The 12,240-nt window shown below is 38.1% G+C and overlaps 1 protein-coding gene across 3 annotated transcripts in view; it reads left to right on the forward strand.

Annotated features, from left to right (window-relative positions):
- Positions 1-12,240, forward strand: part of LOC135700024 (serine-rich adhesin for platelets-like) — a 456,905-nt gene that overhangs the window by 347,873 nt on the left and 96,792 nt on the right. For all 3 annotated transcript variants that reach the window (XM_065220400.1, XM_065220401.1, XM_065220402.1), the window contains one exon: positions 2,863-3,002. In XM_065220400.1, coding sequence (XP_065076472.1) covers positions 2,863-3,002 — 140 coding nt within the window. The remainder of the gene's footprint in view (positions 1-2,862; positions 3,003-12,240) is intronic.

Here is a 12,240-nt window from a genome sequence, read left to right on the forward strand (position 1 = left end):
ACTAAATTAAAAACTGAATGTTTGTTTTTATGTTCTAGAATTTTTTGAAGCCTAACGTTCCAAAAGTTCGTTAGCTAAAGCTGAATATTTTGTACTAAAACCACACTCAATTTGGACGTTTACTAGATTTTTGCGCATTTGATATCAACTCCTGGTGATAAATGATAGTTTCACTAGAAAAATGTGACCAAAATTTCAGCTGAGTGCATTTTTAGTACAAGGAAAACAATTGTTTTCATTGACTTATGGAATTTAATTATTTAAACAATTGTACTACATTTCAAAATTCATTTAAAAACTGAATGATTGTTTTTTTGCATTGCTTTAAGCCTTACGTTCTGAAACTTCTTAAACTTAAGCTTCAATTTTGTACTAAAACCATTATCAATTTAACCGTTTACTAGATTTTTCCGCATTTGATGTCAATTTCTGTTTCAATATGACAACCATTTCAGCTGAGTGCATTTTTAGTACGAGAAGAACGATTTTTTTTTTACAAAAGTTGTGGATTTTAATTATTTAAACAATTGTACTAAATTTCAAAATTCATTTAAAACTGAATGCTTGTATTTTTTTTGTTCAAGCATTTTTGAAGCCTAACATTCCGAAACTTTTCAATCATAAGCTGCATATTTTGTACTGAAAACACACTCAATTTAAACTTTCAGTAGATTTTTGCGCATTTGATGTCAATTGCTGGCTCAAAATGATAGTTTCACTAGGAAAAACGTGACAAACATTTCAGCTGAGTGTTTTTAGTACAAGATGATTGTTTTCATTGAATTGTGGAATTAAATTATTTCAACAATTGCACTAAATTCCAGAATTCATTAAAAACTGAACGCTTGTTTTTTTTTTGTTCTAGCATTTTTTAAGCCTAACGTTCTGAAACTTCTCAAACTTTAGCTGTATATTTTGTACTAAAACCAAACTAAATTTAAACTTTTACCAGATTTTGACGCTTTTGATCTCAATTTCTGGCTGAAAATCATAGTTTCGCTAGGAAAAATGTGAAAAATGATAGTTTCACTAGACAAAATGTTATAAACATTTCAGCTGAGTGCAATTTTAGTACGAGAAGATCTTTTTTTTTCACTGAGAGCATTTGTGGATTTTAATTATTAAAACAATTGTACTAAATTTCAAAATTAATTTAAAACTGAATGCTTATTCTAGTTTTTTTGTTCTAGCAGTTTTTGAAGCCTAACGTACCAAAACTTTTAAAAGTTAAGTAAGATACATATTTTGTACTAAAACCACATTCAATTTAAACGTTTACTAGATTTTTCCGCAATTGTTGTCTATTGCTGGTTCAAAATGAATGTGACAAGCTGCTTGACAAATAAAAATTACGTATTTGATTTGAAAACATGATGTTGGTTACTGAACTGTGCCCAAACTTAGCCATTTACAGTTGGTGACAAAAAGACGCTGAACCTTAATTAGGATTACAATTAAATAAGTTTATCGTCAGTTCATATCGTCAATGCAAAGTTTCATTCTTATAGGCACAAAAAAAAAGAATAAATTCTCTTCTTACTCAGTTTTAGTACAATTATTATGAGGAAAAAATATCTAATCGGACTGTTCGTTTTTAAAAGCAGGAACATCAAAACCATGTGTACTAAAATCAAACTCGACTTCAACGAGGACTAGACAGTTTGGTATACTTCGATTTTTTGTTCACATAGCGAAGCTGTCGATTTCTATTATTTAATCAACTGTACTAAAGATGCTCCAATCACAAAGTGAATACTTTCCGGGATAAAAATGCATGTTCTAAAAATGCATTATCTACAGATACTTCATACAATTAATTGAAGCCATTGATTTAAGCATTTCAGTAGACCATAGTTTTAGTACAATACTGCATTTTTCGAACAGTCGAAAAGTTTTCAATGTAACCGAATGACGTGTACAGCAAACTTGTTCAAAGGCATTCAACAACATTAAATACGTCTTGAGCCATCGTAAAAACATATTATGTACTAAAACCACACTCGAACAATAATGCTCCCCGGATTTTTTACACTGTTGCTGCTGATTCAGCTAATGTTATCCAAAAACAGTAGCCCAAAAGATTGCAAAACAGAAACATTATAATGCCATTTCCACTAATGGATCCACCTCTATTAGCACCACCTCCGCTAGGAAATTCCGGATCCTAAATCAAGTTAGCCGTAGATCATGGCAAAATGTTAAGCAACTCGGACGGCAGCTCAGCAGCTTGGCACTTTTCACCTCATTTTATCGGCCGCAAATCGCAACACAAACATGGACAACGGCCATTCAAAATCCAACTTGATTTCCATATTTTCCGTAGGCTTGCTTCTGGTTGTGTTGCTTTTATTATGGGAAGACATTCACCTCTAGAATTAGTTCTCGCCTATTGAATACCTCCCTAATCGCTCTTTCGAGCAACGCATTTCGAGTTGTTAATTAGTCGAAACCCATTTGTCTGCCTCTTGGTTGAATCTTGATGGAGCGTTTCGCATATTTCATTGTTGTTTTTCTCGCGGCTGAAGCTGAAGACGGTCGCCGTCTTGACCCCGGGCAGACAAAACAACCCAATCTCATATTCAACCTCTCATCAACCTTCCATCATACGGGGTAACGGGGGGGATCCCGTTAAATGCGAATGCGAATGAATGGAACGGTTATTTCGTTCTGTTGTTCCCCACCATATCGACTGTAGGCCATCTGCTTCAGTGTTTTAGTTTTATTTTTATGGCCAAAATTGCAATTATTTAGACAACCTTGAAATAACAACGGATCGAAAACAATGCCCACCACCACGATCGTTTTTACTAATCATCGTTATTTTATCTCTTCTGTTCCCCCTCCATCCAATGGAACATACAGGAATTGCAGAATGAAGTCGGCGCTCTGTTGGAATTCCGCGATCTGGTTATCGAGACCTTTCCCGACCTTAAAACAAAGATGGCATCGTCCGCTGCCAACAGCACACTCACCGGCATCCCGTCGTCATCGCTGGCATCCAGGTAAGAGCTGTCGGGGTTGGATTAATTTAAAAAAAACGGTCGTCCCGATTCATTTTTTAGAAGTGTTGCCTAGTAGAATTCTCAGTAGTTGTCCCGATCCGCCTGATTCCAGGGTTCGTCCCTTCTGAATGTTAATCTCATTTGTGTGAGCCGTGCCAACTCAGCTGGTTCCTCGAAAGTTGTCGTGCTTTGTCTGGAGCGGTCGTCCCCCTTCCAGTGAAGCTACATTCCAAAAACGAAAATGGTAACGTGGTGTCCCGACTCTGGGTTTTGATTTCATTCGAGGATTCATACCGTACCGATACCGTACAAGCGAACAAAATATTAGCGGTCATTCCGACTCCAACGAAGCTACACCTGAAGTAATCGTCATATTGTTTCGATTTGAATTTTCACATGCTTGAGCACAACTTTTATCTTTTAAAGCACCCTGTGGTTGTCATGTGGATTTCGTTACTGTTTTTGCTTTCATGGTAGCGGGTTCGGCACACATTTTTTTTTTAAGGAAGCTCTCTCAACAGGTGTCCTGATTCCACCTTTGTGGGATTCTCACTGTACTCGTTAAACATCGAACATAGCTATTTAGTGTTAAGGATCGTCCCGAATCTTCTCCACAACATTCTCATTCTACCATTGTTCTAGCAAACCTGCCGTGGATTTTTAAAATTTGGCATTCTGATGGATTTTACCAATCTTCTAACGGATTTCAGTTTCGAAATAGGGGGAGGCAATTTTATAAGTACCAATCTTCTAACGGATTTCATCAAGGTTTCGAAATAGGGGGAGGCAATTTTATAAGTACGAAGAGGTCACTAGACCAAATTAGCCATTAGACTGAAATTAACATTTCTGACAAACCGTACTCAGCAGATCCTGATTATCAATTTTAGGGTTTTCCGGTGCTTTCCCGGAATTTGAAAAATGCTCGCGGTTGTACGATCTGCTTTTAAATTAAGCATATACATTGAGTAGTTCTCTGTGATTACCTTGCAATGTTCATTACAATCAGAAATTCAATGCAGAACACTCAAAACAGATCATGGAATTAATCCTTAAGAGAGAGAAGGATTAGTAATTTTCATTTAATTCCACTACCTTAATTGCTTATCCTTGACAGATACGCGTATTTCGTCTGCAATGTGCAGACTTCTTCAGTGTCTTGTACTAATACCCGAGTATTAGTACAAGACACTGAAGAAGTCCACGCATTTAGATGAAATACGCGTATCTGTCAAGGATAAGCAAAAAAGGTAGTGGAATTAAATGGAAATTACTAATCCTTCTCTCTCTCTCTCTTTATTCCATGATCTGTTTTGAGAGTGAACTTTAACCCTTCGAACACGGTGCCTCCAGTAAAATGTGTAACGAAAAACTGGCAATGTTTGAAAAATCATACCTCAGCCATTTATTGACGAATTTCAAATCTATTGACGCCATTTTAAATTTCACACTTTAAAGATTTATTCGGTATCAATAGATTTAAATCCTATTGATAAATTGCTGAGCAATGATTTTTCAAACATTGCCAATTTGTCGTCACACATTTTACCGGAAGCATCGTGTTCAGAGTGTTAATTATTCTTCAAGAATTCAGCTTCCTTTCACAATTCACTTGAATTCTCCATAGAATTTATATGCAATTTACCTCCTAAATTTTTCGATATCAGGGAAATTTCAACTGAAGTAAGTACAACTCATAATAATCGTTTGTAAGATTACAACACTTCTAGAGAACGTGCAATTATTACCCTAGGATTTCGATATTCAAAGATCTTTTTGGAGGCACTCAAACCATTTGCCTTTTGGCGTACGAGCTCTTTGGACAGGCTCTTAATGTTTTCTGGACATGATTTTGAGGTATAACTTGAGAAGACCCTTAGCTCCGGTGTGGACACCCCTGGTCCTGATCTCTGGGATTTTTGGACAAACCCCAAGGATTTACTTCAAATCATCAGTAGTCATCCTGGGGTTTCTGCAAATGAGCTGTCTGAGTCTTGAGATCCTACCTTTGAAGGAATCGGAAGGTCGAAGTGACAAAAGGTCGAATTATGAATGAAACAATAGGACAAAAGGTTGAAGAACAAAAGGTCGAATCATGAATAAAACAATAGAACAAAAGGTAGAAGGAAAAGAAGGTTGAAGGACAAAAGGTTGAAGTAACAAAAGGTCGAATCATGAAAAAAAACAATAGGACAAAAGGTCGAAAGGAGAAAAAGTCGAATCATAAAAAAACAATAGGACTAAAGGTCGAATCATGAAAAAAAAGAAAAGGACATAAGGGGGAAAAGGCTAAGGGTCGCAGAGACAAAAGGTCGAAATGACGAAAGGTCGAAGGGAAAAAACGTTGAAGGGATAAATGGTCGAAGGACTTAAAGGTTGAAGGTACAAAAGGTCGAATCATGAAAAAACAATAAGACAAAAGATCGAAGGAAAATAAGGTTGAAGTACAAAAGGTCGAAGTAACAAAATGTCGAATCATGAAAAAAAAATAGACAAAAGGTCTAAGGAAGAAAAGGTCGAATCATTAAAAAACAATAGGACAAAAGCTCGAATCATGAAAAAAAAATGACACGAATGCCACACAATAATGTGGTAAAGTGTCATAAATAAATAATAATAATAATAATAATAATGAAAAAAAAAACAATGCCATAAGGTCGAAATGACAAAAGGTCGAAGGGAAAAATGGTCGAAAGAATAAATGTTCGAAGGACTAAAAGGTCGAAGGGACAAAAGGTCGAATCATGAATAGAACAATAGGACAGAAGATCGAAGGAAAATAAAGTTGAAGGACAAAAGCTCGAAGGGACAAAAGGTTGAATCATGAAAAAAAAACAATAGGACAAAAGATCGAAGGGAGAAATGGTCGAATCATAGAAAAAAACCAATAGAACAAAAGGTGGAATCATGAAAAAAAAGAAAAGGACATAAGGGCGAAAAGGCTAAAGGTCGGAGAGACAAAAGGTCGAAATAACGAAAGGTCGAAGGGAAAAAACGTTGAAGGGATAAATGGTCGAAGGACTAAAAGGTTGAAGGTACAAAAGGTCGAATCATGAAAAAAACAATAGGACAAAAGATCGAAGGAAAAGAAGGTTGAAGTAAAAAATGTCGAAGTAACAAAATGTCGAATCATGAGAAAAAAATACGACAATAGGTCTAAGGAAGAAAAGGTCGAATCATTAAAAAACAATAAGACAAAAGGTCGAATCATGAAAAAAAAAACAAAATGACATAAAGTCGAAATGACAAAAGGTCGAAGCGAATAAATGTTCGAAGGACTAAAAGGTCGAAGGTACAAAAGGTCGAATCATCAAGAAAACAATAGAATAAAAGGTAGAAGGAAAAGAAGGTTGAAGGACAAAAGCTCGAAGGGACAAAAGGTCGAATAATGAAAAAAAAAAAATGTGGAATATATTGCCAAATACTAGAGCTGCACCGAATAGTGCTATTTGGCCTGGTATTCGGTGTTTACATGCAAAGTTTCGCTACACGGCAAATGAGAACGACCCAAATTTGAGTTTAGTTCACTCATAATCGCCAAAAGTGCAGGAACTCAGCGATGAGTAAAATTTGTCTTATGTTTTCCAAGGTTTTTCCAGGATTTACCAGGGGAAAATTCCCGAATTTGAGAAAAGTAAAGATTGGATTCACTCAGTCTCAGTGGCGTCGCGTCCACAAGTGCAACCTGTGCACTGCACAAGTGTAAATAATAAAAAAATGGGTTTAGATTTTTATAGATTTTTATAGTCACATTATAGCTGTACTTCTTTGCTCCAGACCACAAGTGACCATGAATACACTATTTTATAGTGTGGTTCAATTAAATCTTCGACCTTGGTTTGCTTCAAAAAGTATTAAATCCAGTTCGGATGGTCTGCCTAATCCCTAATGCTTTGATTTTTAAGCATGTCGATAACACTACCATGACAAAACTCCTTAAATAGTGCACTTAAAAGCGAGCTTTTTTGGGTGACGGGCGGCAAGTTTGTGAATGGTCAAATGCCTGATGTAAGCCAAGCAGATCTTCTATCCCCTTTTGAAACATACCACAAATTTTCCACAATACATGGCGGTTTGGACCACTAGTTGTAAGTGAAGCTTTCAGAAGTTACGCGTTAAACGGGAGCAACACGAAAACAGCAGTCTGGTACGATTTGGACGTGTATTATACTTGAAGACCGGTTTGAATGTGTGAGTTTAAATTAGAAGAAGATTTGTGATGTATGGGTGCCTAAAGCGTGCATTTTTCGCTGTGCACGTGGATATCTGATTGCAGGCAAAGAGAGTAATGGAGAAAGAGAGCGCAAAAGCTCGCTCTCACTCTCTTGTCAGTTGTGAATCGCTCAATTACCGCCGATGCGTCTGTCAAAACTTATGAGCTTCCCCTGGTTCATTCTGATAGTGTTGTTCTGAAGAATAAAGAGTTGATTAATTCAATTTTGCTACCCAGGGGACTTCATGAATTTTCTCTAGATTTTGACATTGTTTTGTATCAAAAAAATGTTCAGAAGCGTTTGACGGATATTCTTTATTATACTTCAGTCGAAAGAGTTGGCCTTGTGATAAAAACGAGAATTCAAGCTGAACATTGCATTAGGTCCTAACTAACATTGACAGATTCTCTCCGTTGACTTTCTGTTTGTATCTCCACGGCCGTGTAAAGACATTCCCAGGTATTTTCAGCACACAGAGTGATAAACACAACAAGAAATGGTTATGTGCTCAAGTTATTAACGAAAGAGAAAGTCGACGAAGAGAATCGAGCAATATTACTTAGGACCTAATTCAATGTTCAGCTTGAATTAGTTAAGTTTTGCAATTCCTTACTTCGGTTAGCGCGAAAAGGGCCATACAAGTTTTGTTTACACAAAATGATAGGCCCTTCAAATGTGACGTTAGGTAGTGATCAATATAGTAATTGAGAATATGTCCTTCGAATTCATGGAGCATTGAAATATAAAACAAAAACTAATATGTGGTGGTAAAGTATAACGAACAAAGTTTGGTGCACAGGTAAACAAATAAGGCACGCGACGCCTCTGCTCAGTCTATTGGTAATACTCCGAGGACTGAATAAAATTTTCGTCAATTTCCTCATTTTCCGGCAGATTTTTTAGGTTTTCCACAGGAAACCATGAGACAAATTTACTCATCGCTTACTTCCTGCACTTTTGGCGATTATGAGTGAACTGAACTCAAATTTGGGTCGTTCTCATTCGCCGTGTAATATTCGACCATTTTCTTACAAATGTGTGGTCGACAAAACGATTGAGTGAAATTTTGTTAGCTCAACGCCTGATATTCGGCCGAATACTATGGCGGCCGAATTTACGGTGCAGCACTATCAAAGTATTTTTGGAAACGGGATGACGTCTAGAGAATAAAATCAATATCAGACGCCATACAAAATGGCGGCTTCGGATTTCAAAAAAAGTGGGAAATACATCAGTATAGGTATTTTTGGAAGCAGATTGACGTTTAGAGGCCAGAAATCGTTGATTTTTTAAATAAAAGTAGGAAATACTGATGCCGACCCATCCATAGTGGGTATTTTTGGAATCGTCGTCTAGACGATGACGTCTAGAGAATGAAAATCGATATTCGACGCCATTTTGAAATCCATGATGACGGCTTCTGGATTCAGTAAAGTGAGAAATTATATCAAATAGGGGAAATGGCTCTAATGTTGGCCTATACATTTATCAATTTTATCTAGATGGGACGGTACTAATGAATATTTTTGGACGCTATTGAAAATTTAGTCACTTGCTTAATTTATGTATTGGCCCAAATTAGGGGTATTTAGGCCGACATTACATCTATTTCCCCTACCATATATATGTTTTTTTTAGAATCAGGTTAACGTCTAGAAGCCGGACATCGATATCGCCATTTAAAATCCGAAACGACGGCTTCCGATTTGAGAAAAAGTGTCAAATACCCTAAAATATGGGTATTTTCGGAACGGGGAAGACACGTAAAGGCCGGAAATCGATGTCAGACGCCATTTTGCAATCCCATGGTTTCAGAACATGTGGGAAATACTGTCAAATACCCATCAATGTGGGTATTTTCGAAATCCCAGTAACGTCTAGCGGCCAGAAACCGATGTTTGACGGCATTTTAAAATCTTATTCATAAAAAGAGTAAAATACTGTCAAATACCGATCAATGCGAGTATTTTTGGAATCGAGGTGACATCTAAAGGGCGAACACGAAATTATTGCGACACATTCAACAGGGCATAACTTTTTTACCATTGGGTAAAAATCAATCAAATTTTGCACACTTTCTCATTGATGTGTATTGTGTACATACTGTCAAACTCGAAGTCGTGTTTTTCGATTCAACGAAAATGGAGGTGAACCAACGCGAGTTGATAGAACAAATTCTTTCCAAACACCTGGAATTTCCTGACCTGTTGCACCGGCAGTTGGGAAAAATGTTGAACATTCACCATTCAACCGTCTCCAGAGTGTTGAAGCGGTTCCAGGAGTGGTTGACGTTGGACCACGGCAAAGGAGCTGGAAGAAAACCGGGACCGGAGAACAAAAAGACGGAGGGAAAGGTGAAGCGGATGATTAAAGCAAATCCCAACGTCTCAAGCCGTGATTTGGCTAAAAAGATCGGCATGTCGCAGAGCTACGTCCAGAATGCAAAGAAGAGAGCTGGACTACATACATACAAGGTACAGAACTTCCCAAACCACGATGAGCGGCAACAATCGACGGCTAAAACTCGGGCACGGAAGCTCTACGAGAAGATGCTGACAAAATATGGCTGCTGTGTGATGGACGACGAAACGTATATAAAAGCCGATTTTAAGCAAATTCCGGGGTTGGAGTTTTTCACCGGCAAGAGCAAGTTCGATGTGGACGACAAATTTAAGAAGCAGAAAATGTCGAAGTTCGCCTCCAAATATCTCATTTGGCAGGCCATCTGCTCTTGCGGACTGAGGAGTGAGCCTTTCGTGACAAAGGGCACAGTAAATGGCGAGATCTACAAATCTGAGTGCCTCGAGAAGCGCCTTTTGCCGTTCTTGCAGCAGCACGACGAAGCTCCGCTATTTTGGCCAGATTTGGCATCATGCCACTATTCTAAAAGTGTTCTGGAGTGGTATGAGGCCAATTCTGTCCATTTTGTTCCAAAGGACATGAATCCGCCAAACTGTCCGGAGCTGCACCTGGTGGAGCAGTACTGGGCAATAATGAAGCGGGAACTTCGGAAGAGCAAGAAGACAGTCAAAGACGAGAAGGACATGTTAAGAAAATGGAAAAAAAAACTGAGAAACTGGTACCGGATGACACTGTAAAGACTTTGATGGAGGGCATCAAGCGAAAATGCGTTCAATTTTACACTCAAGGCTCCATCGATTACCTTTTCTTTTGATTTTTGAAGTAAATATATGTATAAAACTACCCTAAAATTTTGGTTTGATTCTAAACATTATAAAAAAATTGGCATGACATTTTCGGTGTCGCAATAATTTTGTGTTCGCCCTTTAGAGGCCGGAAATCGCTGTCTGACACCATCTTGAAATTCAAGTAGTGGCTTCCGATTTCTGCAGAAGTGTTAAATACCCTACAAATGGCGTCGGATATCGATTTTTGGCATCGACGCGTCGTTCCCGTTTCGAAAATACCCAGATCTTAGGGTATTTACACTTTTCGTAAAACGTCAAGTATCGATTTTCGGCATCTACGCGTTATCCCCGTTCTGTAGGGTATTTGACACTCCTAAAATGGCGTCGAGTGTTGATTTTCAGCTTCTACGCGCCGTCCCCGTTCCAAAAATACCCATATTGGGTATTTGACACTTTTGCCGAAACTCGATGGCCGCCATGTTGGATACCAAAATGGCGTTGGATAGGATATCGAAATTCGTCATGTACGCGTTGTTCCCATTCCGAAAATACCCATATCTTAGGGTATTTGACACTTTTTTGAAAACCGTCGTCGAATGTCGATTTTCGGCATCTACGCGTCGTCTCCGTTCTGAAAATACCCATATGGTAGGGTATTTGTGGCTTTTCCTGAGCCCGATGACTGCCATCTTAGACTCCAGAATGGCCTCGTTAATTTAATTTTCGTTTAATATAAAATAACATTTTATTACCAAATATAATCCGGATGCCAACCCTATCGGCAACCGATATTGACTATATTTTGATGCCTGATGACACGACGCGTGACATGTCGAATTAGCCCCGAATTTAAGTGAAAGTGGAAACATCGAAGGAAGCGGTTTTCGAGTCATTCATTGCGTCAATTGAAACAAGTCTTTGCTTCAAATGAAATGAACTGATGCACTTGACGAACGAAACAAGCGATAGTCATGCCATGTTTGACAGAAAGAGTGTTCATCGTGACTCGATAACAAGAAACACAATGACTTACACGAAAATGATATTGCTCGAAATGAAGATCCTGCGGAAAGCTCATTTTCTTTTCTTTGATTCGAAAATGCAGAACCCTGCTCTCAACATAGATCATGAAATTAATCCTTACATTAACTTTGAATCTTTAACACTCCGAACAAGGTGCCTCCGATAAAATGTGTAACGAAAAACTGGCAATGTTTGAAAAATCATAGCTCAGCCATTTATTGACGAATTTCAAATCTATTGGCGTGTTTTGAGATTTCAAACTTTAAAGATTTATTCGATATCACTAGATTTAAAATCCATTGATAAATTGCTGAGCAATGATTTTTCAAACATTGCCAATTTGCCGTTACACATTTTACCGGAGGAGGCATCCGAACATCTTCAAATAAACAGTTTCCTTTCATAATTCGCTTGTGATCACCATAGATTTTCTTGTAATTTCCCTCCGAAATTTAGCCGGCGCCAGTGGTGTAGTGGTAAGCGTGACTGCTTTCTCTCCCCATCTGGGTTCAATCTCAGCCGAGATCTGTGGGTTTTTTCTGAAGCATAAAAATCTCTGGTCACGTCTTCCTTCGGAAGGGAAATAAAGCAATTGGTACCGGCCCATGTGTTGCGTTTGAAAGGGTGCGATATCCTAAGCAGGTGTGGAAGTTGCCTTCCTGCAAATTCGATTGCCGTCAATGGATTGGCACTGGAAACCGACGTTAAATAACGGCAGGAAGAACCTCCGAAATTTTTCGGGTGGAGTTCAGTAGATTAGGAAAATTTCAGCTGAAGTAAGGCATTTGGCGTTGGAGCTCTTTGGACAGGCTTTTAATGCTTTTGAGGTATAACTTGACAAGACCCTTAGTT

The sequence above is a fragment of the Ochlerotatus camptorhynchus genome, unplaced genomic scaffold (assembly GCF_037179485.1).
Source record: "Ochlerotatus camptorhynchus isolate MF236.1 unplaced genomic scaffold, CSIRO-AGI_Acam_v1.1 ptg000125l, whole genome shotgun sequence".
Lineage (NCBI taxonomy): Eukaryota > Metazoa > Arthropoda > Insecta > Diptera > Culicidae > Ochlerotatus > Ochlerotatus camptorhynchus.